This window comes from Oncorhynchus keta, chromosome 33 (genome assembly GCF_023373465.1).
Source record: "Oncorhynchus keta strain PuntledgeMale-10-30-2019 chromosome 33, Oket_V2, whole genome shotgun sequence".
NCBI lineage: Eukaryota > Metazoa > Chordata > Actinopteri > Salmoniformes > Salmonidae > Oncorhynchus > Oncorhynchus keta.
In genome coordinates this window covers 6,906,618-6,930,968 of record NC_068453.1, presented here as the reverse complement: position 1 = coordinate 6,930,968, position 24,351 = coordinate 6,906,618, and the positions used below count along the sequence as shown (strand labels likewise).

Genomic DNA, 24,351 nt, shown 5'->3' with positions numbered 1-24,351 from the left:
CTGTAGTGTTTGATAGTGTCTTGATGCTGTATTGTTTGATAGTGTCTTGATGCTGTAGTGTTTGATAGTGTCTTGATGCTGTATTGTTTGATAGTGTCTTGATGCTGTATTGTTTGATAGTGTCTTGATGCTGTATTGTTTGATAGTGTCTTGATGCTGTATTGTTTGATAGTGTCTTGATGCTGTATTGTTTTAGTGTCTTGATGCTGATAGTGTCTTGATGCTGTAGTGTTTGATAGTGTCTTGATGCTGTAGTGTTTGATAGTGTCTTGATGCTGTATTGTTTGATAGTGTCTTGATGCTGTAGTGTTTGATAGTGTCTTGATGCTGTATTGTTTGATAGTGTCTTGATGCTGTATTGTTTGATAGTTTGATAGTGTCTTGATGCTGTATTGTTTGATAGTGTCTTGATGCTGTATTGTTTGATAGTGTCTTGATGCTGTATTGTTTGATAGTGTCTTGATGCTGTATTGTTTGATAGTGTCTTGATGCTGTATTGTTTGATAGTGTCTTGATGCTGTAGTGTTTGATAGTGTCTTGATGCTGTATTGTTTGATAGTGTCTTGATGCTGTAGTGTTTGATAGTGTCTTGATGCTTGTTTGATAGTGTCTTGATGCTGTAGTGTTTGATAGTGTCTTGATGCTGTAGTGTTTGATAGTGTCTTGATGCTGTAGTGTTTGATAGTGTCTTGATGCTGTATTGTTTGATAGTGTCTTGATGCTGTAGTGTTTGATAGTGTCTTGATGCTGTATTGTTTGATAGTGTCTTGATGCTGTATTGTTTGATAGTGTCTTGATGCTGTAGTGTTTGATAGTGTCTTGATGCTGTAGTGTTTGATAGTGTCTTGATGCTGTATTGTTTGATAGTGTCTTGATGCTGTATTGTTTGATAGTGTCTTGATGCTGTATTGTTTGATAGTGTCTTGATGCTGTATTGTTTGATAGTGTCTTGATGCTGTATTGTTTGATAGTGTCTTGATGCTGTAGTGTTTGATAGTGTCTTGATGCTGTATTGTTTGATAGTGTCTTGATGCTGTAGTGTTTGATAGTGTCTTGATGCTGTAGTGTTTGATAGTGTCTTGATGCTGTAGTGTTTGATAGTGTCTTGATGCTGTATTGTTTGATAGTGTCTTGATGCTGTAGTGTTTGATAGTGTCTTGATGCTGTAGTGTTTGATAGTGTCTTGATGCTGTAGTGTTTGATAGTGTCTTGATGCTGTAGTGTTTGATAGTGTCTTGATGCTGTAGTGTTTGATAGTGTCTTGATGCTGTATTGTTTGATAGTGTCTTGATGCTGTAGTGTTTGATAGTGTCTTGATGCTGTAGTGTTTGATAGTGTCTTGATGCTGTATTGTTTGATAGTGTCTTGATGCTGTAGTGTTTGATAGTGTCTTGATGCTGTAGTGTTTGATAGTGTCTTGATGCTGTAGTGTTTGATAGTGTCTTGATGCTGTAGTGTTTGATAGTGTCTTGATGCTGTGTTTGATAGTGTCTTGATGCTGTATTGTTTGATAGTGTCTTGATGCTGTAGTGTTTGATAGTGTCTTGATGCTGTATTGTTTGATAGTGTCTTGATGCTGTAGTGTTTGATAGTGTCTTGATGCTGTATTGTTTGATAGTGTCTTGATGCTGTATTGTTTGATAGTGTCTTGATGCTGTATTGTTTGATAGTGTCTTGATGCTGTATTGTTTGATAGTGTCTTGATGCTGTATTGTTTGATAGTGTCTTGATGCTGTAGTGTTTGATAGTGTCTTGATGCTGTATTGTTTGATAGTGTCTTGATGCTGTATTGTTTGATAGTGTCTTGATGCTGTATTGTTTGATAGTGTCTTGATGCTGTATTGTTTGATAGTGTCTTGATGCTGTATTGTTTGATAGTGTCTTGATGCTGTATTGTTTGATAGTGTCTTGATGCTGTATTGTTTGATAGTGTCTTGATGCTGTATTGTTTGATAGTGTCTTGATGCTGTATTGTTTGATAGTGTCTTGATGCTGTATTGTTTGATAGTGTCTTGATGCTGTATTGTTTGATAGTGTCTTGATGCTGTATTGTTTGATAGTGTCTTGATGCTGTATTGTTTGTCCTTCCTGTTCTAATACTTTAATGTGACCCCTTCCTTGTGTGTTTTGAAATAAATAATTATAAATAAAAATAAAACACTGATTACATGGTATATTGTATAGGCCAATACTGCTGGTAGCCCACTATAGACAGAAAGAAGGAAAAATAGTCTAACAGGTGTCATGACATTGGCCTGTTGGGGGAGGTTAACAATCCCCATAAATACCTTTCCCCTTTTTCCTCTCTCTACTCTACCGACATAACTGTTGAAAATCCCTTTGCTAACATAGAGAGTCTGGTAACATCAAAAGGTGGGAAACGGAACCATATTTCGGTAATCCAACCAGTTGAAAATATGCGTTGGTACTTAATGAATTCTGATGTCAGATCAGTTGGCGTCTGAGACATTATGGCTGATGATAGGACGACATAAACTGTATCTTGGAAAGTCCACACATTCTAGATTCACATGGAATTGTTGTGCAATTTAAATGTTTAAATCTGAAACTACTTGTGAAAAGATTAAATGTAATTTTAGCTTCTTAATGAGAGAACGGTTTGTCATAAGAGTAAACTCTGCTCACTCAGAGGCCCCGCCCAAGTGAACAGACATTGGTTGTAAACTATGAAACACGACATTCTCTTCACCGCGATATATATATTGAAAGCCCGTGTTGCCCAGCAACAGCCCCAAAACATCACTGCTCTAGAGGAGATCTGCATGGAGGAATGGGCCAAAATACCATCAACAGTGTGTGAAAACCTTGTGAAGACTTACAGAAAACATTTGACCTCTGTCATTGCCAACAAAGGGTATATAACAAAGTATTGAGATAAACTTTTGTTATTGACCAAATACTTATTTTCCACCATCATTTGCAAATAAATTAATGAAAAATCCTATATTGTGATTTTCTGGATTTTTTTTTTCATTTTGTCTGTCATAGTTGAAGTGTACCTATGATGAAAATTACAGGCCTCTCTCCTCTTTGAAGTGGGAGAACTTGCACAATTGGTGGCTGACTAAATAATTTTTTGCCCCACTGTAGGTTGTGTGGGGAAACGTCTTTTTCCATCCGATCTGTCAAACTTATCGCCTCTAAAATTTAAATAAAACAGCACAAAGAGTTTATGTAATGTGTCATTAAATACCTATTTGAAGGTTTGTGTCGAATTTGAATCAGGTTTTTATGGCGGCGCTAAAGTTATCTTTCAGAAGTAAACAGCGGCTGTCACGGCTTTGGAGAGTCATGATGGCTTGCAGTGATGACGCAAAAAAATGAATGCATATTCAGTTGTACAATTGACTATGTATCCCCCTTACCATATCTCTTTATTGTTTTAGTCTGCGAGAGAAGAGAGGCTGCACGACACAGGATGAGTGGCATTATGCGTGCTGTACGTTACATCATGACACGTCACAATTTAACGTACAGCCTCGTTTGAATGCCACGGTTGTGCAAATTTGTATGGAATTGGTTTAGTCAACAGTACCAACGTCAGTGTCACAAATGGAATCCTTTTCCACAGGGCTCTGATCAAAAGTAGTGCAATGTATAGGGAATAGGTTGCCATTTAGGACACACGTCAGACTCCACAGCATGTCTTTATCAATTGAGGGTCGTCTGTCTTGGCGAGTCCTTGAGAAAGACTCCCAACAGGTTTCCCATTTCACCTGCAGTGAATGGACATTTTTCATTTTTTTCTCTCTTTCTCTTTTCTTTCCTCCAAGGGCTGAGCTCGATTACTTTTTCTCCTGAAACGTATCCATCATGAACTGCGCCTCAGTGTTTTGTATGGGATAGATTTATCTGTCTATGACTGCTAGCGGCTGGCGGGGGCCCTAAATGTTGGGCTCCTGAGTTGCGCAGCGGAGGCGTCACTGCTGGAGGCGTCACTACAGACTCTCTGGTTCGAATCCAGGCTGTATCACAACAGGCCATGATTGGGCGGCACACAATTGGCCCAGCGTCGTCCGGGTTTGGCCGGTGTTGGCCCTCAATGTAAATAAGATTTTGTGCTTAACTGACTTGTCTATTTAAATAAAGGTCCAATTTTTAAAAAAAATGTAGAGTTTGAGTGAGTATGTGTGAACGAGCGCGCATGGATGTGAATGTAAAGCAAGAGAAGCCTGTCAAGGGGCATAATTGAGTGCTCTTGTGTGGTCATTGTGTGAACAACCACAGCACAGGGAGAGAAAGAGACATGACGCAATGTGAATACAGGCCTGAAGCGGATCCCATTGAGCATTGATTACTAGTGCTCAACGTTTCTCCATTAGATACACAATTAGGACTGATTAGGCCTTTTGTCTGAAGGCGTGTTATGTTACGACACTCCTGATTTGGTTGCTGTGTTGGGTTCAAGTGTTGTTTGTGTTGATACAAATAGCTACAGTGTGGTTGCAATGGAACAATTCAGATGTAAAACATTCATTCAATTGATTGCAGAATGCGGCAATGGGAATCGTGAGTGTTTCGCAATGTTGTTTAATCTTAGCCTGACATTCATTATTGTAATTCTTCACAGAACATGTTTTTTCTAAGAGTACATTTGTTTTTTATCTAGTCTCATGAATAGGAGGGAACTGCTTCTATGATCTATGCTAGATTCTAATAGAAATTCAAGGTGACCTCTGTAAGTTACAGTCAGACAGCAAATTCTCCAGTGTTAAAGCAACACTGACAGTGTTAAAGGTCCTAAACAGTCATTCTGAAAATGTATTTTTCTCTCATGACTAACTACCAGGATGTTTCAAATTACAGTCTGAGCGGGCAGGGAGCTTATATTTGACAGACAGCTTTTTGAAAAGCCTATGTCAAGCACTTTGGATGTGGTGAGCTGTGTTGCAGTGAAATCATCTCAAGCTAATTTGGTGATACACAAAGCAACATTGAAAATGCATCAATTCTCTCTCTCTCTCTCTCTCTCTCTCTCTCTCTCTCTCTCTCTCTCTCTCTCTCTCTCTCTCTCTCTCTCTCTCTCAATTTCTATTACATTTCAATTTAAGGGCTTTGTTGGCATGGGAAGCATATGTTAACATTGCCAAAGCAAGTGAAGAGGATAATAAAGTGAAATAAACCCCCCCAAAAATGACAGTAAACATTACACAGAATGAAGACATTTCAAATGTCATATGTGCAAATAGTTCAAGTACAAAAGGGAAAATAGATTTACAATGGTGTTTGTTCTTCACTGGTTGCCCTTTTCTTGTGGCATACAGGTCACAAATATAGCTGCTGTGATGGCAGACTATGGTATTTAAAAGTTGTATTTGTTTTCAAATTCTTTGTGGATCTGTGTAATCTGAGGGAAATATGTGTCTCTAATATGGTCATTCATTTGGCAGGAGTTTAGGAAGTGCAGCTCACCTTCCACCTCATTTTGTGGGCAGTGTGCACATAGCCTGTCTTCTCTTGAGAGCAAGGTATGCCTAGTACAACCTTTCACAATAGCAAGGCTATGCTCTCATTATTTGGTTGGGTCTAATTGTGTTGCAGTTCTGGGGCTCTGTGGGGTCTTTTGTGTTTGGGAACAGAGCTCCAGGACCAGCTTGCTTAGGGGACTCTTCTCAAGGCTAATCTCTCTGTAGGTGATGGCTTAGTTATGGAAGGTTTGAAAATTGCTTCCTTTTAGGTTGTAGAGATTTTAACGGCTCTTTTCAGTTTTTTTGATATTGGCTTAATTCTGCTCTGCATGCATTATTTGGTGTTTTACATTGTACACAGAGGATATTTTTGCAGAATTCTGCATGCAGAGTCTCAATTTGGTGTTTGTCCCATTTTGTGAAGTCTTGGTTTGTGAGCGGACCCCAGACCTAACAACCATAAAGGGCAATGGGTTCTATAACTGATTCAAGTATTTTTTGTCAGATCCTAATTGGTATGTCGAATTTTATGTTAGAATCTTTGTGGAATTTACCTGTGGCGCTGATGTTTAGGCCAAGGTATGTATAGTTTTTTGTGAGTAGTCTAGGTCAAAACGGTGTCTAGATGGAATTTGTATATGTGGTCCTGGCAACTGGACCTTTTTTAGAAAACCATTATTTTTGTCAGGGCAAAGGTCTGACAGAATTTGTGCAAAGGATCTAGGTGCTGCTGTAGGTCCTCCTTGGTTGGGGACAGAAGCACCAGATAATCCACAAACAGTAGACATTTGACTTCAGATTCTACTAGGGTGAGGCCAGGTGCTGCAGTCTGTTCTAGTGCCCTCGCCAATTCGTTGATGTATATGTTGAAGAGCGTGGGGCTTAAGCTGCATCCCTGTCTCACCCCACGGCTCTGTGGAAAGAAATGTGTATGTTTTTTGACTATTTTAACCACAAACTTGTAGTTTGTGTACATGGATTTCATAATGTCATATGTTTTTCCCCAAGCACCACTTTCCATCAATTTATATAGCAGATCCTTATGCCAATATGAGTTGAAAAGCTTTTTTGAAATCATCAAAGCATGAGAAGACTGCCAATCAAATGTTATTGGTCACATACACATGGTTAGCAGATGTTAATGCGAGTGTAGCAAAATGCTTGCGCTTCTAGTTCCGCAGTAATATTCAACAGGTAATCTAACAAATACACAATGACTACCTTATACACACAATGTAAGGGGATGGAATATGTATAAGGATGCGTGATGACCGTGCATAGGCAATATGCAACAGATGGCATAAAATACAGTATATACATATGAGATGAGTAATGTAGAGTATGTAAACATTATTAAAGTGGCATTATTTAAATTGACTAGTGATACCTTTATTAAATCCATTTATTAAATGGCCAGTGATTTGAGTCTGTATGTTGGCAGCAGCCTCTCGGTGTTAGTGATGGCTGTTTAACAGTCTGTTGGCCTTGAGATAGAAGCTGTTCTTCAGTCTCTCGGTCCCAGCTTTGATGCACCTGTACTGACCTCGCCTACTAGATGATAGTGGGGTGAACAGGCAGTGACCTTCCTGTGACATCGGGTGCTGTAGGCATCCTGGAGGGCAGGTAGTTTGTCCCTGGTGAAGCATTGTGCAGACCCCACTACCCTCTGGAGAGCCTTGCGTGTGAGGACGGTGCAGTTGCCTTTCCAGGCGGTGATACAGCCCGACAGGATGCTCTCAATTGTGCATCTGTAAAAGTTTGTGAGGGCTTTAGGTGACAAGCCAAGTTTCTTCAGCCTCCTGATGTTGAAGAGGTGCTGTTGCTCCTTCTTCACCACGCTATCTGTATCAAACTGTTCAGTGTGTCCGTGATGTGTAAGCTGAGGAACTTACATTTTCCACCTTCTCCACTACTGTCTCGTCAATGTGGATAGGGGAGTGCTCCCTCTGCTCTTTCCTGAAGTCCACGATCATCAATTAGGGTGTGCAGGGGGAATACGTGGTCTGTATATGATAATTTGGTAAAAAGACACTTTGATATTTGCTCAGTACATTGTTTTCACTGAAGAAATGTAAGAGTCTGCTGTTAATGATAATGCAGAGAATTTTCCCAAGATTGCTGTTGATGCATATCCTACGGTAGTTATTGGGGCCAAATTTTTCTCCACTTTTGTCGATTGGGGTGATCAGTCCTTGGTTCCAAATATTGGGGAAGATGCCAGAGCTAAGGATGATGTTAAAGAGTTTAACTACAGCCAAATGGAATTTGTGGTAGAGGATTTTGAGAATACCATCATTGAGGATACCATCAACAGCTCAGGCCATTTTGGGTTGAGAGTTTGTATTTTGTCCTGTAGTTCATTCAATGTAATTGGAGAATCCAGTGGGTTCTGGTAGTCTTTAATAGTTGATTCTAAGATTTATATTTGATCTTGTATATGTTTTTGCTGTTTTTTTCTTTGTTATAGGCCAAAAAGATTGGAGAAGTGGTTTACCCATACATTTTCGTTTTAGATAGATAACTCTTTGTGTTGTTGTTTGTTTAGTGTTCTCCAATTTTCCCAGAAGCTGTTAGAGTCTATGGATTCTTCAATTATATTGAGCTGATTTTTGACGTGCTGTTCTTTCTTTTTCAGTAATGTATTTCTGTACTGTTTTAGTCATTCACCATAGTGAAGGCGTAGCTCAGATTTTATGGGTGTCACGCCCTGACCTTGGAGATCCTTATTATTCTCTATGTTTGGTTAGGTCAGGGTGTGACTCGGGTGGGAAATTCTATGTTTTCTATCTCTTTGTTTTTGGCCGAGTGTGGTTCCGAATCAGATGCAGCTGTCTGTTGTTGTCTCTGATTGGGAGTCATACTTAGGCAGCCTGTTTTCCACCTGAGTTTGTGGGATCTTGTTTTCTGTTTAGTGCCCGACAGAACTATGCACTTTCATTTTTTGACTTTGTTATTTTATTTGAGTGTTTTTTTGGAATAAATAATCATGAATAGTTTCCACTCTGCGCTTTGGTCCACTCATTCTACCACCAATGAGAGCCATTACTTTGGGTCTCTATGTTTTTGGTTAGATAGGTTTCTCAATATCTTTCTTAGGTTCTTGCATTATTCCTCAAACCATTTGTAATTTTTGTTAATTTTCTTCGGTTTTCTGTTTTGAATATTTTAGTTTTGATAGGGAAGCTGAGAGACCAAATATACTGCTTAGGTTTTTACTGCAAAGTTTACAGTACACATTCACTATTACAGTGGAACGTTTTGTCCAGGGAGTTGTCTAAAAGGGATTGAATTTGTTGTTGCCTAATAGGTTTTTGATAGGTTTCCTTCCATCTATAGGATTTCTTAAAATGATTCCGTTCCTTTGGCTTTGATGCCTCATGATTGAGTATTTCTCTGTTCAAGTAGACAGGGATTTTGCTGTGATCTGATGGAGGTGTCAGTGGTCTGACTGTGAACGCTCTGAGAGAGTCTGGGTTGAGGTCAGTGATAAAGTAGTCAACAGTTCTACTGACAGGAGATGAGCTATAGGTGTACCTACCATAGAGGTCCCCACGAAGCCTACCATTGACTATGTACATACCCAGCGTGCGACAGAGCTGCAGGAGTTGTGTTATTGTAGTTATGCCTAGGGGGGCATACGGGGGAGGGAATGCTGAAACAATCACACTCTCACACTCAACACTGGTTATTACCAGGTTAGTAACACCAACACCAGGGTTCATTTATACCACTGAGTATTAATTTAACACTTGAATCAACACTATAAATGTTAAATTGAAAAACATTAACACTGGCCAATTTGCTGGGAATGGATCAAAACATATGTATCTTTCTTGCATATGGTTTATTACTAGATCTGAATATCATAGGTGTCATGACAGAATATGGCAATATCATTTGTTGCAACAATTCACCCTCTTTCGTTCGTCTCCCATTGTTTCACACTCTCATTTGCAGATGGAAAATAAATCTCTCTCTCTATAGATGTCTATCTCTCTATTTCCCTCTCTAACTCTCTCTCTAACTCTCTCTCTCTAACTCTCTCTCTCTCTGAAGGCTAGTTGAGGGTGCCATTTGTCTGAAGGCGTGCAGGTGTGGGAATACTGTGTCCTACTTTTTAAAATGAGACTTTTGCTTATGATGAGTCCCTACGTCAAAGAGCCTACCTCAAATACAAAACTCTGGGATTTAACAACCAGTTTGGTTAGTTTCAGAAGAAGTGTTTATTATTAGTCCGTACTGTATCTGTTGATTCGTCCACAGTCAAGCTGGATAAGGATAAGTATACTTTTCTGCCCTTGTACACGTTTCAGAAGTGCATCATCACAAACTCATCACAAACTCAGACAACCACAGACAAGGCTGATGTAGAAAAAGCATACATTTCTGTGGCTAATCAATGATACTATTTTGGATGTACAAATGTAGGATCTTAATTTGAGCCAGTTTGCTGAAGTAGGAAAATAATCCTGCAGCAACAGGACATTTTAATTATTATGTGGATTATACTTTCTGGGGATTTTTGTAGGAGTTGATACATTTTTCAAGTCTGAAATTTTTATGTGGAAATTACAAACTTCAGGAGCCTTTTTTTAACCTCAAATACACTGCAGGAAAGTTATCCTGAAACATGGTGATCAAATTAAGATCTACATCTGTAGGGTGAGTGAGTCTGGCGGATTTCAGTAAACCAGAATATTTGATAGTACTCTGGCTCTGTGTGCTAACTATTTGGTAGATCATGGACTCTTGCAATATATCCAGAAGGCAACTATTTTTAGTGCCTCAATCAATTGAGAACCAAAATAGCATCTGAAAATAATGTAAATACATGCTTATTGTTTTAAACACTGAGAGTTGTGTGTTTTGACCCCTCCGAAATGAGGTTAACCATGTCTCTCTATTTCTCCCTTTCCATTCTCCTCCTTATCTCTCGTCATCTCTCTTTCTCCCTCCCTCACTCCACAGCTAGTATCGTCCGGACCAAACAGTGGTGTGAGATGGTCCCATGTCTGGACGATGAGGGCTGTGACCTGTTAATCAATAAATCTGGATGGACTTGTACACAACCAGGAGGCAGAGTCAAAACCACTACGGTGAGTCTTATTTACAGAATGTATATTCATTATCACTATGTTTGAAAGCACATAATGGGGGTCACTTCTTGGAATTAGAATTACCAGAATGTTAACTTGAATAGGAATGTCAATTGTAGTCATTCTAATTCCATCAACCACCAATGTGTAGCCTTAACCCAGTGTGAACCCTTTCTCACTCACTCACTACACAACACCACAAGCCATGACTTGGCTCCCATGTCAGAGGTGGCTCCCGACAGTTCCACAGTTCCATCCCAGCGTTAGCTACACTAGCTGGCAGCAGACAGCAGAATGCTCATATTAATGAATCCAACCTCAGCCAGGTACACCTAAGCAGGCGTACCTAAAATGCTTCTCCCCTCCCTCCTGCTTCTCCCTTCCCTCCTACAACACAGTGGTTTGTTTACCTGTTCATCGCTCCTAATTAGTTTGAATTAAGGTTAACTCTTAATAAAGCTAATGACTGGAGCGGTTGCAGTCTTCAAGGGCAGGTATTTTGGGGAGAGAAAGCAACCTCTCTCCCTTGCTTCACTCATGCACACACTAAACGACAACAGTAAAACACTGTTGAATGCACAATAAAATACCTTAAATATGTTTTACAGAATTAATGCTCTAGATTGCACTCCATTATGTGTAAAATGGTGAGAAATACAGTTGTTAACTGTAATTGGAAGCCTCCTGTCACGACCTGACCTTAGTTATCTATGTCTTCTGTATTATTTTGGTCAGGTCAGGGTGTGACGAGGGTGGGTATGTGTGTTTTAGTATTGTCTAGGGGTTTTGTATATCTATGGGGTTTTGGTATGTCTAGGTAAATGTAGGTCTATGGTGGCCTGAATTGGTTCCCAATCAGAGGCAGCTGTTTGTCATTGTCTTTGATTGGGGATCCTATTTAGGTTACCGTTTTCCATTTTTGGTTATGTGGGTTATTGTCTATGTGTAGTTGCCTGTCAGCACTCGGTTTAAATAGCGTCACGTTCATTTTGTTTAGTGTTTCTTCTTTATTAAAAGAAGTATGTATTCATATCACGCTGCTTCTTGGTCTCATCAATACGACGAATGTGACACCTCCTGTAAAAATTACTCTGACATACTGTATTTCTGTACAGTAATAGCTTTGCCTACTGTAGATTTAAATGTTCAGTTTCGCACCAACCGCATGCTGTCAGGTGAGACGAATGAAAATCAGCCAATTTTAGTTTAAAAAAAGATATACTGTATCAGTCAAAAGTTTGGACACATCTACTCATTCAAGTGTTTTTCTGTATTTTTACTATTTTTTACAAGAAAATCGGTCGGAAGTTTACATACACTTAGGTTGGAGTCATTAAAACTCGTTCTTCAACCACTCCACAAATTTCTTGTTAACAAACTATAGTTGGTTACGACATCCGCTTTGTGCATGACACAAGTCATTTTTCCAACAATTGTTTACAGACAGATTATTTCACTTATAACTCGCTTTTATCACAATTCCAGTGGGTCAGAAGTTTACATGCACTAAGTTGACTGTGCCTTTACACAACTTGAAAATTCCAGAAAATGATGTCTTGGCTTTAGAAGCTTCTGATAGGCTAATTGCCATCATTTGAGTCAATTGGAGGTGTCCCTGTGGATGTATTTAAAGGCCTACCTTCAACCTCAGTGCCTCTTTGCTTGATATCATGGGAATATCAAAAGAAATCAGCCAAGACACTCTAGTCCCAAACTGTTTTAGACCTTTATCCATTCTGCCCTGTCTTTCTAAAGTCTTTGAAAGCCAAGTTAATGAACATATCTCTGGCCTCCCGGGTGGCGCAGTGGTCTAAGGCACTGCAGAGACTCTGGGTTCGAGCCCAGGCTCTGTTGAAGCCGGCCGCGACCGGGAGGTCCATGGGGCCACGCACAATTGGCCTAGCGTTGTCCGGGTTAGGGAGGGTTTGGCTGGTAGGGATATCCTCGCTTGGTGTACGGTGTTTCCTCTGGCACATTGGTGCGTCTGGCTTCCGGGTTGGATGCGCACTGTGTTAAGAAGCAGTGCGGCTTGGTTGGGTTGTGTTTCGGAGGACGCAAGTCTCTCGACCTTTGTCTCTCCTGGGCCCGTACGGGATTTGTAGCGATGAGACAGGACAGTAACTACTAACAATTGGATAGCATGAAATTGGGGAGAAAAAGGGGTAAATAAATAATAATAAACAGATCACTGACCATTTCGAATCCCACCGCACCTTATCCGCTGTGTGAGCTGGTCACGGGTGCACCTCAGCCACGCTCAAGGTACTAAACGATATCATAACCTCCATCGTCAAAAGACAGTACAGTGCAGCCGTCTTCATTGACTCGTATTCTTATCAGCAAACTCAACAGGCTTGGTTTCTCAAATGACTGCCTCGCCTGGTTCACCAACTACTTCTCAGTCAGAGTCGTGTGTTAAATCGGAGGGCATGTTGTCTGGACCTCTGGTAGTCTCTATGGGGGTACCACAGGGTTCAATTCCCGGGCTGACACTTTTCTCTGTATATATCAACAATGTTGCTCTTGCTGCATTTGATTCCCTCATCTACCTCTTGCTCTTGCTGCATGTGATCCACCTCTACACAGAAGACACCATTCTGTATATATTTGGCCCTTAATTAGACACTGTACTAATTAAACTCCAAACGAGCTTCAATGCCATACAACACTCCTTCCGTGGCCTCCAACTGCTCTTAAATTCTAGTAAAACCAATTGCATGCTTTTCAACCGTTCGCTGCCCGCACCCGCCCGTCCGACTAGCATCACTACTCTGGACGGCTCTGACTTAGAATATGTGGACAACTACAAATACCTAGGTGTCTGGCTAGACTGTAAACTCTCCTTCCAGACTCATATTAAACATCTCCAATCCAAAATTAAATCTAGAATTGGCTTCCTATTTTGCAACAAAGCCTCCTTTACTCACGCCGCCAAACATATCTCGTAAAATTGACTATCCTACCGATCCTCGACTTCGGTGATGTCATTTACAAAATAGCTTCCAATACTCTATGCAGCAAACTGGATGCAGTCTATCACAGTGCCATCCGTTTGTCACCAAAACCCCTCATACCACCCACCACTGCGACCTGTGTGCTCTAGTCGGCTGGCCCTCGCTACATATTCGTCGCCAGACACACTGCCTCCAGGTCATCTATAAGGCTATGCTAGGTAAAGCTCTGCCTTATCTAGGCTCACTGGTCACATTAACAACACCCACCCATCATGCACTCCAGCAGGTATATTTCACTGGTCATCCCCAAAGCCAACACTTCCTTTGGCCGCCTTTCCTTCCAGTGCTCTGCTGCCAATGACTGGAACGAATTGCAAAAATCGCAAAAAGCTGGAGACTTATATTTCCCTCACTAACTTTAAACATCAGCTGTCTGAGCAGCTAACCAATCGCTGCAGCTAGCCCATCTGTAAATATCCCACCCAATCTATCTACCTCATCCCCATATTGTTTTAATGTACTTTTATGCTCTTTTGCACACTAGTATTTCTACTTGCACATCACCATCTGCTCATCTATCACTCCAGTGTTCATTTACTAAATTTGAATTACTTTGCTACTATGGCCTATTTATTGCCTTCCCTCCTCATGCCATTTGCACACACTGTATAAAGACTTTATTATTTTTCCTATTGTGTTATTTACTGTATGCTTGTTTATTTCATATGTAACTCTGTGTTGTTGTTTTTGTCGCACTGCTTTGCTTTATCTTGGCCAGGTCGCAGTTGTAATCTTGTTCTCAACAAGCTTTTCTGGTAAAATATTGGTGAAATACATTTTTTTAAAGACCTCAGAAAAATAATTGTAGACCTCCACAAGTCTGGTTCATCCTTGGGAGCAATTTCCAAATGCCTGAGGGTACCACGTTCATCTGCACAAGCAATAGTACGCAAGAATAAACCCAATGGGACCACGCAGCCGTCATACCGCTCAGGAAGGAGACGCGTTCTGGCTCCTAGAGATAAACATACTTTGGTGCGAAAAGTGCAAATCAATTCCAGAACAATAGCAAAGGACCTTGTGAAGATGCTGGAAGAAACAGTTACAAAAGTATCTATATCCACAGTAAAACAAGTCCTATATCGACATAACCTGAAAGGCCGTTGAGCAAGAAAGAAGCCGCAGCTCCAAAACCTCCATAAAAAAGCCAGACTGCGTTTTGCAACTGCATCTGATGAAACAAAAATAGAATTGTTCGGCCATAATGACCATCGTTATGTTTGGAGGAAAAAGGACGAGGCTTGCAAGCCGATGAACACCATGCCAACCGTGAAGCACGGGGGTGGCAGCATCATGTTGTGGGGGTGCTTTGCTGCATGAGGGACTGATGCACTTCACAAAATAGATGGCATCATGAAGATGGAAAATTATGTGGATATATTGAAGCAACATCTCAAGACATCAGTCAGGAAGTTAAAGCTTGGTCGCAAATGGGTCTTCTAAATGGACAATGACACCAAGCATACTTCCAAAGTTGTGGCAAAATGGCTTAAGGACAACAAAGTTAAGGTAATGGAGTGGCCATCACAAAGCCCTGACCTCAAACCTATCGAACATTTGTGGGCAGAACTGAAAAAGTGTGTGCAAGCAAGGAGGCCTACAACCCTGACTCAGTTACACCATCTCCTTCAGGAGGAATGGGTCAAAATTCACCCAACTTATTGTGGGAAGCTTGTGGAAGGCTACCCGAAAACATTTGACCCAAGTTAAAAAATGTAAAGGCAATGCTGCCAAATACTAATTGAGTGTATGTAAACTTCTGATCCACTGGGAATGAGATGAAAGAAGTAAAAGCTGAAATAAATAATTCTCTCTACTATTATTCTGACATTTCATTTCATATTCATTAAATAAAGTGGTGATCCTAGTAAGTCAGGGAATTCTTACTAGGATTAAATGTCAGTAATTGTGAAAAGCTGAGTTTAAATGTATTTGGCTAAGGTGTATGTAAACTTCTGACTTCAACTGTACATGCAAAAACACATTTATTAAAAACAATTCCCAAAAAATCCACCTGCAGTAGAGCAAGTTATTAAAAATGTGTCATTATATCTTTAAAACATTTATTTGGTGTGAATTCTCATTTAGTTTTGAGTCAGTACCACAAAAACCTTTTGGTAGTAATGTCATTGACTTTGATTACAACCTACTATAAATATTTGACTTAAAAATGCCTTGGGATTTACAGTGTACTGTACTTCTGGATCACAAAAAAACTTTTGACCTCAAGTGGTTGCATGGTATTGTTTTTTTGGGTCATTAACATATTTTGAGGCATGCCTTTTTAGAGGCTACACCTATGAGTGTGAGTACTGTACCAATTTAACTAATATGTGTTAATAGCTTTCAAACAACAAAATGTGGGGACAGATAGGAGTGTCAATAAGCCTCAAACCTTCAATGGTTGAGTACTTGCTATGTTTTGCTCTTGTAGACACTGCAAATTTGGAAGCCTTTGTTAAAGCCTCTAGAAGTGTTATTCATACATATTTGATGTACAGTGTATATACACTACCGTTCAAAAGTTTGGGGCCACTTACAAATGTCCTTGTTTTTTTTCAAGAAAAGCATTCTGTACTCGTCTCTTCACTGTTAATGTTGAGACTGGTGTTTTGCAGGTACTATTTGATGGAGCTCCCAGTTGAGGACTTGTGAGGCATCTGTTTCTTAAACTACACACTCTAATGTACTTGTACTCTTGCTCAGTTGTGCACCGGGGCCTCCCACTCCTCTTTCTATTCTGGTTAGGGCCAGTTTGCTCTGTTCTGTGAAGAGAGTAGTACATACCGTATGAGATCTTCAGTTTCTTGGCAATTTCTGGCATGAGATAGCCTTCATTTCTCAGAACAAGAATAGACTGACGAGTTTCAGAAGAAAGGTCTTTGTTGCTCGCCATTTTGAGCCTATAATCGAACCCACAAATGCTGATGCTCCAGATACTCAACTAGTCTAAAGAAGGCCAGTTTTATTGCCTCTTAAAATCAGCACAACAGTTTTCAACTGTGCTAACATTATTGCAAAAGGGTTTTCTAATGATCAATTAGCCTTTTAAAATGATAAACTTGGATTAGCTAACACAACGTGTTAGTGGATATCCCATTAAAAAATCTGCCGTTTTCAGCTACAATAGTCATTTACAACATTAACATAGTCAACACTGTATTTCTGATAAATTTGAGGTCATTTTAATGGACAAAAAATTTGCTTTTTTTCCAAAAGCAATTACATTTCTAAGTGACCCCAAACTAGTGTATATATACTGTGTATATTTGATATGCTGTGATATGAAAAAACATTACCTAGCAGCCAACCTGCTTGCACCAATCCCATGCAGTTACAGTAAAATAGCTGGCATGTATGCTGCCAGTTTAATGCTGTAAATTTACAGGCAAAAGTTTTACAGTGCACACACCCAACGTCGCTTCCGTCTCTCCCCGTGTCGCAAACACTATCCTGCCTCCACTCATTAGTAATTTAATACTGTTCATTTGGGCACATTGGTTACGCAGCTGTCTCTCTCTCCCCAATTTGCCTCCCCACCCGCCCTTCGTGAACTCTGACCAGCGTAGGCCTCATCATGAATTAATCTGTCATATTTAAGTCATCAACTGAGTCCAACTTGTTTACTCCTTCTACTGAAGAGATGCGCCGAGTCACGCCAATGCCGTGACTCATATCCGTGTATCATTTTCAAAGAGTTAAATCCAATTGATACAGTTCATTATCGAGTCTCTCTCTTACCCTATATGGCAAGTTGAGCCCCACAAACATCTTATAGCATTGCATACTGTAGACATTAACACACAGAGAATTCCCGAGCTATATGTCTGTTGTGTATGACAGATGTGAGGTATAGAGAGAAGGTTGGGTGAGTCTATTTCGAACCAAGTTAGAAGGCTGTTTGTCATCCTGTGTTGATGTTGGCTCTGAGAGGCTGAGAGATGTCAGGTATTCATGGCTGCTCCATATTGTACGTCAAATGGACGGTCAGAGGCCATAGTTGGCTAGGGTCTGTCTGTCTGTCTGTCTGTCTGTCTGCCTGCCTGCCTGCCTGCCTGCCTGTCTGTCTGTCTGTCTGTCTGTCTGTCTGTCTGTCTGTCTGTCTGTCTGTCTGTCTGTCTGTCTGCCTGCCTGCCTGCCTGCCTGCCTGCCTGCCTGCCTGCCTGCCTGCCTGTCTGTCTGTCTGTCTGTCTGTCTGTCTGTCTGTCTGTCTGTCTGTCTGTCTGTCTGTCTGTCTGACATGTACAGTCACTTTCCGAGGTGCTGGTTGTGAACATGGACAGACAAGGCACTGGGGCTTTTGACCAAGCTTACAGTACACAGTGACTCAATTCCCTTGAGGCCTGCCAATTTAAGGCTTTAAAAAATGTAAATCATGTGGTAAAATCTATGACTTTTCTTCAAATCCCACCATCTCATTGATGCATCATTTTTGTTTGGTTTGATACTGGTGGCCTATTCTGATCCTTTCTGAGGCCAAGAGGCTTTTTGTGGTTCACAGTGTGTGTGGATGTTGATGGTTAATCCGAAATGCCATTTTGTCATCTGCAGAGCAGTTTGTCATCTGCAGAGCATAGAAAAATAGAAAAAAGGCTATGCCAATCACTCTCTCCCAGACTCTGCCCCTCTTCATGTAAATGTAGGGTAAAGTAACTTGTCCATCAGTGGACTAAATCAGGGTCACACAGAGTGATTATTGGTAGTCTTAAACAAATCTACTTTGAAACAGAAGTATAGAAATCTGTATTATGGCATATATAGAGTCACAGAAGTCTGAAATATAACAAAAATGTTTAACAGACACCTGATTTTCAATGTTGTTTTTAACCATAAGACCTACGTATTCATGATGCAATGAAAGTCCAATTTAGCAATCACTAAGTACCTTACCTACCCCAATACCCCCACGGAGGATTTAAATGTGTATTTCTCACACACGGCAGCAGAGATAAACGCTAATGTCTAACATGGTTAACTGCATTTCAGAGACATCTCTCTGATGGTGATATAATATTAGTTTCAGCAGTCATCCTTGAAACCTTCTTTCAACAAAATGTATTTAAGCTAAATTGCTTATTGCTCTCTCTCTCGGAAGGTCTCGCTGTCCTCTCCACCATTCGAACAGTTTTCTCTCTCTCTCTCTTGTTTGGGTGTCTCAGAGCCTCTCTCTCCGTAGGCGAGCACCATGGTCTCTCTCAGACACATTGTCTCCTCCATTGTGCTGGCAGATAAAACAGGGAGGACTGTCTCTATTTCACACTTTCTCATCACAGGGAACAAATGCATGCTGGGAAAAATAAGTTAAATGGAGAGAAGAATCACCTTAGGTTATATCTGACAATATTTCTTGACAATTTAATAGGATAAACAATTCAAAGGAGTTTGGGAGAAGGTAAAGGAAGAGAGAGAGAGAGAGAGAGAGAGAGAGAGAGAGAGAGAGAGAGAGAGAGAGAGAGAGAGAGAGACAAGAAGGGAGGAGAAAAAGCTTGAACCCATCAGTCTTACAGATACAATTTTTTCAAATTGGAGCACATCAGGTAGTGGCCATTGTCTTTCATTGTTCTGGACCCTTTTACCCTTGTGAGAAGGCTGAGGTTTTCAAGAGAACATTTCATCTTTGCAGGAAGTGATAAATTCTCCTGGCAGAAATCTTCTTTGGGAACACCATGCAGTGGTTCTTGAGGTGAATACAACAAAGCAGTATACAGTATATCCAAGCCATGCGCATTAATGTTTACACTTCCTCAGCTAAAAGCTATCCCTCAAAGCTTTACCAAAACATTCACTTGTTATCCAACTCATTTCTCAAAGATTTGTTCAGACATTTAGAACAAACACTGAGTCAAAAAATTGAGAATGAGGCTTGTCTCAATTGAACCTTCTGACTCAGTGAAAACGATTTAACACCACGAACACACAGACGCACATTTCCTTTGTCGGCCTAAAAGGTACTTGCTACATCTCGTCTTCACACACTGATTCTACCATACATGGAGGGGTAGCCACGCGTACACACACACACACACACACACACACACACGCACGCACGCACGCACGCACACACACACGTCTATAACTGCCACAGTGCATTGTGTGTGGACACCAGGAAGAGTAGCTGCTGCATGTGCATTAGTTAATGCGGATCCTAATAAACTAAAAAACACACACACACACACACACACACACACACACACACACACACACACACACACACACACACACACACACACACACACACACACACACACACACACACACACACACACACACACACACACACACACACACACACACACTGATTGTACCATACATTGAGGGGTAGCCTCTTAAGTGGCAGTTGATGAATTTAATCAGTGAATCCATTAGCTCGCTCCTGATTGGGGTATTTAACTACATAATAGAGAGTGGTGTCGGTGGCATCCACTGAGAGAAAGCCTGTGATTATGCACCACACTGTCATCAGGGCTGTTTCACAGCAGCAGACGTGGTGTGGAGAGGTTGCTAATCAAGGAAGTGAAGGACTCAGTGTGTTAAGACTGAGACAATTGTGAGGAAAGGATGATCCCGCAGTGTTTTTTACCCCAATTACATGATATCTAATTGGTAGTTACAGTCTTGTCCCATTGCTGTAACTCCCGTCCGGACTCCGGAGAGGCAAAGATCGAGAGCCATGCATCCTCCGAAACAAGACCCTGCCAAGCCACACTGCTTGATGCTGGGCCAATTGTGCGCCTACTCATGGGTCTCCCAGTTGCGGCCAGCCCAAGATCGAACCCGGGTCTGTTGTGATGCCTCAAGCACTGCGACGCATTGTCTTAGACCGCTGCACCACTCGGGAGGCCTGATCCCACAGTCTGGGGGTGTTACCTCCGAGTGTTCTTCGTGTGTGTGTGTGTGTGTGTGTGTGTGTGTGTGTGTGTGTGTGTGTGTGTGTGTGTGTGTGTGTGTGTGTGTGTGTGTGTGTGTGTGTGTGTGTGTGTGTGTTTTTTAGGCTTAGGAGTTAGGGTTACAATGAGGGTTAGAGTTAGAATCAGGGTTAGGGGTTAGATTTAGGAGTTAGGTTCAGGTTTAGAGGTTAGGGAAAATATCATTTTGAATGGGAATACATTTTTTGGTTTATATTCGCACACACTACCCTCTTAGGGGGAAAAAAACGTGTTCTCTTTTTTCGAAGAGTGTATTTCTACTGTAGGACTGTGTGGAACAGAGTGTGTAACACATCCCTTGGATTTGGATCATCCACAGTCCCAGTCCTAGCTAACTCATTAGAGGCTGCATAGAACTGCAGGCTGTGTATACTGGAAGGATTCCCGGCGGTGTGGTGCTGGTAGTGCAGGGTTTGATACGATACGGCCTGCCTTGCCTTGCTGTGTAATTGATCCCTTTGGGCCCGGCTGGTACGACAGAACACACACACACATGGCTGGCATGCCGTGCAGGACACATCCAGTTGAGGCTTTAACAGAATCACTGCAGAGAGGACAGATGCTCCGGCTGCCATGCAAACAGGCTCAGCCGCTGCAAACCATTAGCCACCACCGCCATGCCTCCCTCCCTAGTCCGAGACTGCATGGAGCCGTGCACGCTTCAAACCATTAGCTTGAAAGAGGCACATACCCTCACACTCGCACGCACGCACGCACACACACACACACATCACCTTCAATTTGAAAAGTATTTTATGGTTTGGAAGACTTGTAGAGAGATCTCACATAGATTGTTTTGTTACTGTATTCTTCTTTACGGAAGCTGCACAGTAGGCCTTTGACCTGTGGGGCATATTGCTCTAATTATTTTGGTCAATTGTGGTAACACTGGTTTGAAAACTACTAAATGACTCCTTCCCTCCTCCCTTTCTCCCTCCCCTCTGTAATTTCCCTCCAGGCTCTATGACGTGACTGGAGTCCCTGTGGGTCCTCCATTCCGCTGACAGTACCATGGCGGAGGAGAGCATTGATGACCATGACAGACAGCCTCAGCCCATACCACCAACCACCACCACCACCACCACTGGTCCATTACTACAGACATGAACAACCTACACAACCAACTCTAAACCACGGTGGGCATGATCCACAAAGCAAGGTACAGGATGAATCCATCAACACAGGAATCAGCATCAAAGCATAACGGGAAAACAAAACGTCTAACCTAACCAATGTTATTTTCATGATTCTGGCAGAATGATAGTATTGCAGTGTGCACTAAGATACACTGGTGATAATATGATATTACATATTAGTGTTGCAATTCGATTTCTATGGAAGTGTAGAAACTCCACGCCTTGAGCTCAAAGGCCCCCAGAGTCCGTTTTGCAACAACGACAAAAATCCATGTGTCAAGCATTAGGAAGAGCCATTGAGTTCTGTACCATTACATTGACATGTCTTATATGTTGTTTTGAAACTGTTACACCCAGAGCCTTGTATCCACACGGAGGAATGAACGAGACACCACACACACACACACACACACACACACACACACACACACACACACACACACACACACACACACACACACACACACACACACACACACACACACACACACACACACACACACACACACACACACACACACACACACACACACAGTATATGATCAGAACCATATAGACTGGCCAGTATGTCTTGGTGAAACAGACACGTCTCTGAGTAAATCTTACTTAACTTAAATGAATGAAGCCAGTTGTAAAGCAAGACGGTGCTTTTTCACAATATTATTCGTAAAGTACAAACTGTACAGTCGATAGTCTCAGTCTCCGTTTATGTTTTCTTTATGTTGATTCAGCCATCCTATATGTATCTCAGATAGTACTGTATGTCTAAATTCAGACTAATTGTAGTTACGTGGGCTGATAACCCTTAAAGACATAAACAATTAGGTGGTAAGTGAGATGATACTGTATAGAATAGCAGAAACAGCCAACTTACTATGCTACCTACACTCAGAAATAAAGGTTTCGATTTGTTCCTAAAGTGGAACAACCATTTGTGATTGGAGTGGTACCCTCCTTTGTACTTTTAGATTAGAGTTGCCATCCATGACTGTATTTGTTAGTGACAGAGACGTGGTTGTTGAATTAGTTTTGTTTTCAGTCCTGTGGCTTTCAGCAAATGAGTTCCTCGCTGTATATTATCATTAAAATGAAAGTCTTTATGATAATACATTACATGTCTCATAAGGCCTTATTTTGAGGCCTACCTTTACCCTAACAGGGTGGCCTGAATCTCATATATTACTGTCCACATCAGACCTTGCAAGTAAGTTTGCGAAGTTCCAAGATTCATATTCCAAAATCATAGTTGAGGCATTTCCTTTTTTTCCCCAGGAATTTTCCAACCAGGATTTCTGGAAAACGTAGGAAATGTACAAGAATTTTGCAATCCTACCTTCAAGTCACATTATGCTGGCTTGCAAAGTGATTTGTAATTCCTATTGGAATCCAGCCAACGTTAGGATATCCAACAGTTTGAATTTCTATTCATCTGCAACCTGCATTCTTAATGACAGTCAGGGTTAGAAACAGTGTGAGGAGACTACCTACAGTGCCTTCAGAAAGTATTCATACCCCATGACTTATTTCACATTTTGTTGTTTTACAGCCTGAATTCAAAATGTATTAAATTAATTTTTTTCCACTCACCCATCTACGCACAATACCCCATAATGACAAAGTAAAAATACGTTTTTCAAATTTTTTTTTTGGAAATGTATTGATAATGAAATACAGAAATATCGAATTTACATAAGTTTTCACACCCCTGAGTCAAAACTTTGTAGGAGCACCTTTGACAGAGATTACAGCTGTGAGTCTTTCTGGGTAATTCTCTAAGAGCTTTCCACACCTGGATTGTGCAACATTTGTCCATTATTCTTTTCACAATTCTTCAAGTTCTGTCAAATTGGTTGTTGATCATTGCTAGACAACCATTTTCAGATCTTGCCATATAATTTAAATCAGGTTTAGGTCAAAACTGTAACTTGGCCACTCAGGAACATTCCCTGTCTTCTTAGTAAGCAACTACAGCGTAGATTTGGCCGTGTGTTTTAGGTTATTGTCCTGCTAAAAGGTGAATTCATCTCCCAGTGTCTGGTATAAAGTAGACTGAACCAGATGTTCCTCTAGCATTTTGCCTGTGCTTAGCTCCATTAGTCCCCAGTCCTTAACGATTACAAGCATACCCATAACATGATGCAGCCACCACTATGCTTGAAAATTTGGGAGGTGGTACTTAGTAATGTGTTCTATTGGATTTGTTCCAAACTTAATAATATATAATAATAATAATAATAAACTTAACTTTTTTGCTCTGTATACAAAGTGTTAATTGCTTTGCCATGTTTTTTTGCAGTATTACTTTCGTGCCTTTTTGCAAACAGGATGCATGTTTTGGAATATTTTAATTCTGTACAGGCTTTCATCTTTTCACTCTGTCAGTTACGTAATTAGTGTTGATCCCATCCTCAGTTGTCTCCTAACACAACCATTACACTCTATAACTTTTTTAAAGTCACCATTGTCCCTATGCTGAAATTCCTGAGCGTTTTCCTTCCTCTCTGGCAACTGAGTTTAGAAGGACTGTCTGCTTTTTTTTCTCTCCATTTTTAGCCATTTATCAATAGGTGCCCTTCTTTGCGAGGCATTGGAAAACCTCCCTAGTCTTTGTGGTTGAATCTGTGTTTTAAATTCACTGCTTGACTGAGTGACCTAACAGATTATTGTATGTGTGGGGTACAGAGATGAGGTAGTCATTCCAAAATCATGTTAAGCACTATTATTGCACACAGAGTGAATCCATGCAAACT

The 24,351-nt window shown here is 40.9% G+C and overlaps 1 protein-coding gene across 2 annotated transcripts in view; it reads left to right on the top strand.

The window, feature by feature from the left end:
* The window catches only part of LOC118366107 (chemokine-like protein TAFA-5), a 176,136-nt gene that overhangs the window by 145,762 nt on the left and 6,023 nt on the right, over nucleotides 1-24,351 (top strand). For both annotated transcript variants that reach the window (XM_035748498.2, XM_035748499.2), the window contains exons 3-4: nucleotides 10,398-10,525; nucleotides 21,424-21,624. In XM_035748498.2, the coding sequence (XP_035604391.1) occupies nucleotides 10,398-10,525; nucleotides 21,424-21,432 (137 nt within the window). In that variant the 3' untranslated portion in view covers nucleotides 21,433-21,624. The remainder of the gene's footprint in view (nucleotides 1-10,397; nucleotides 10,526-21,423; nucleotides 21,625-24,351) is intronic.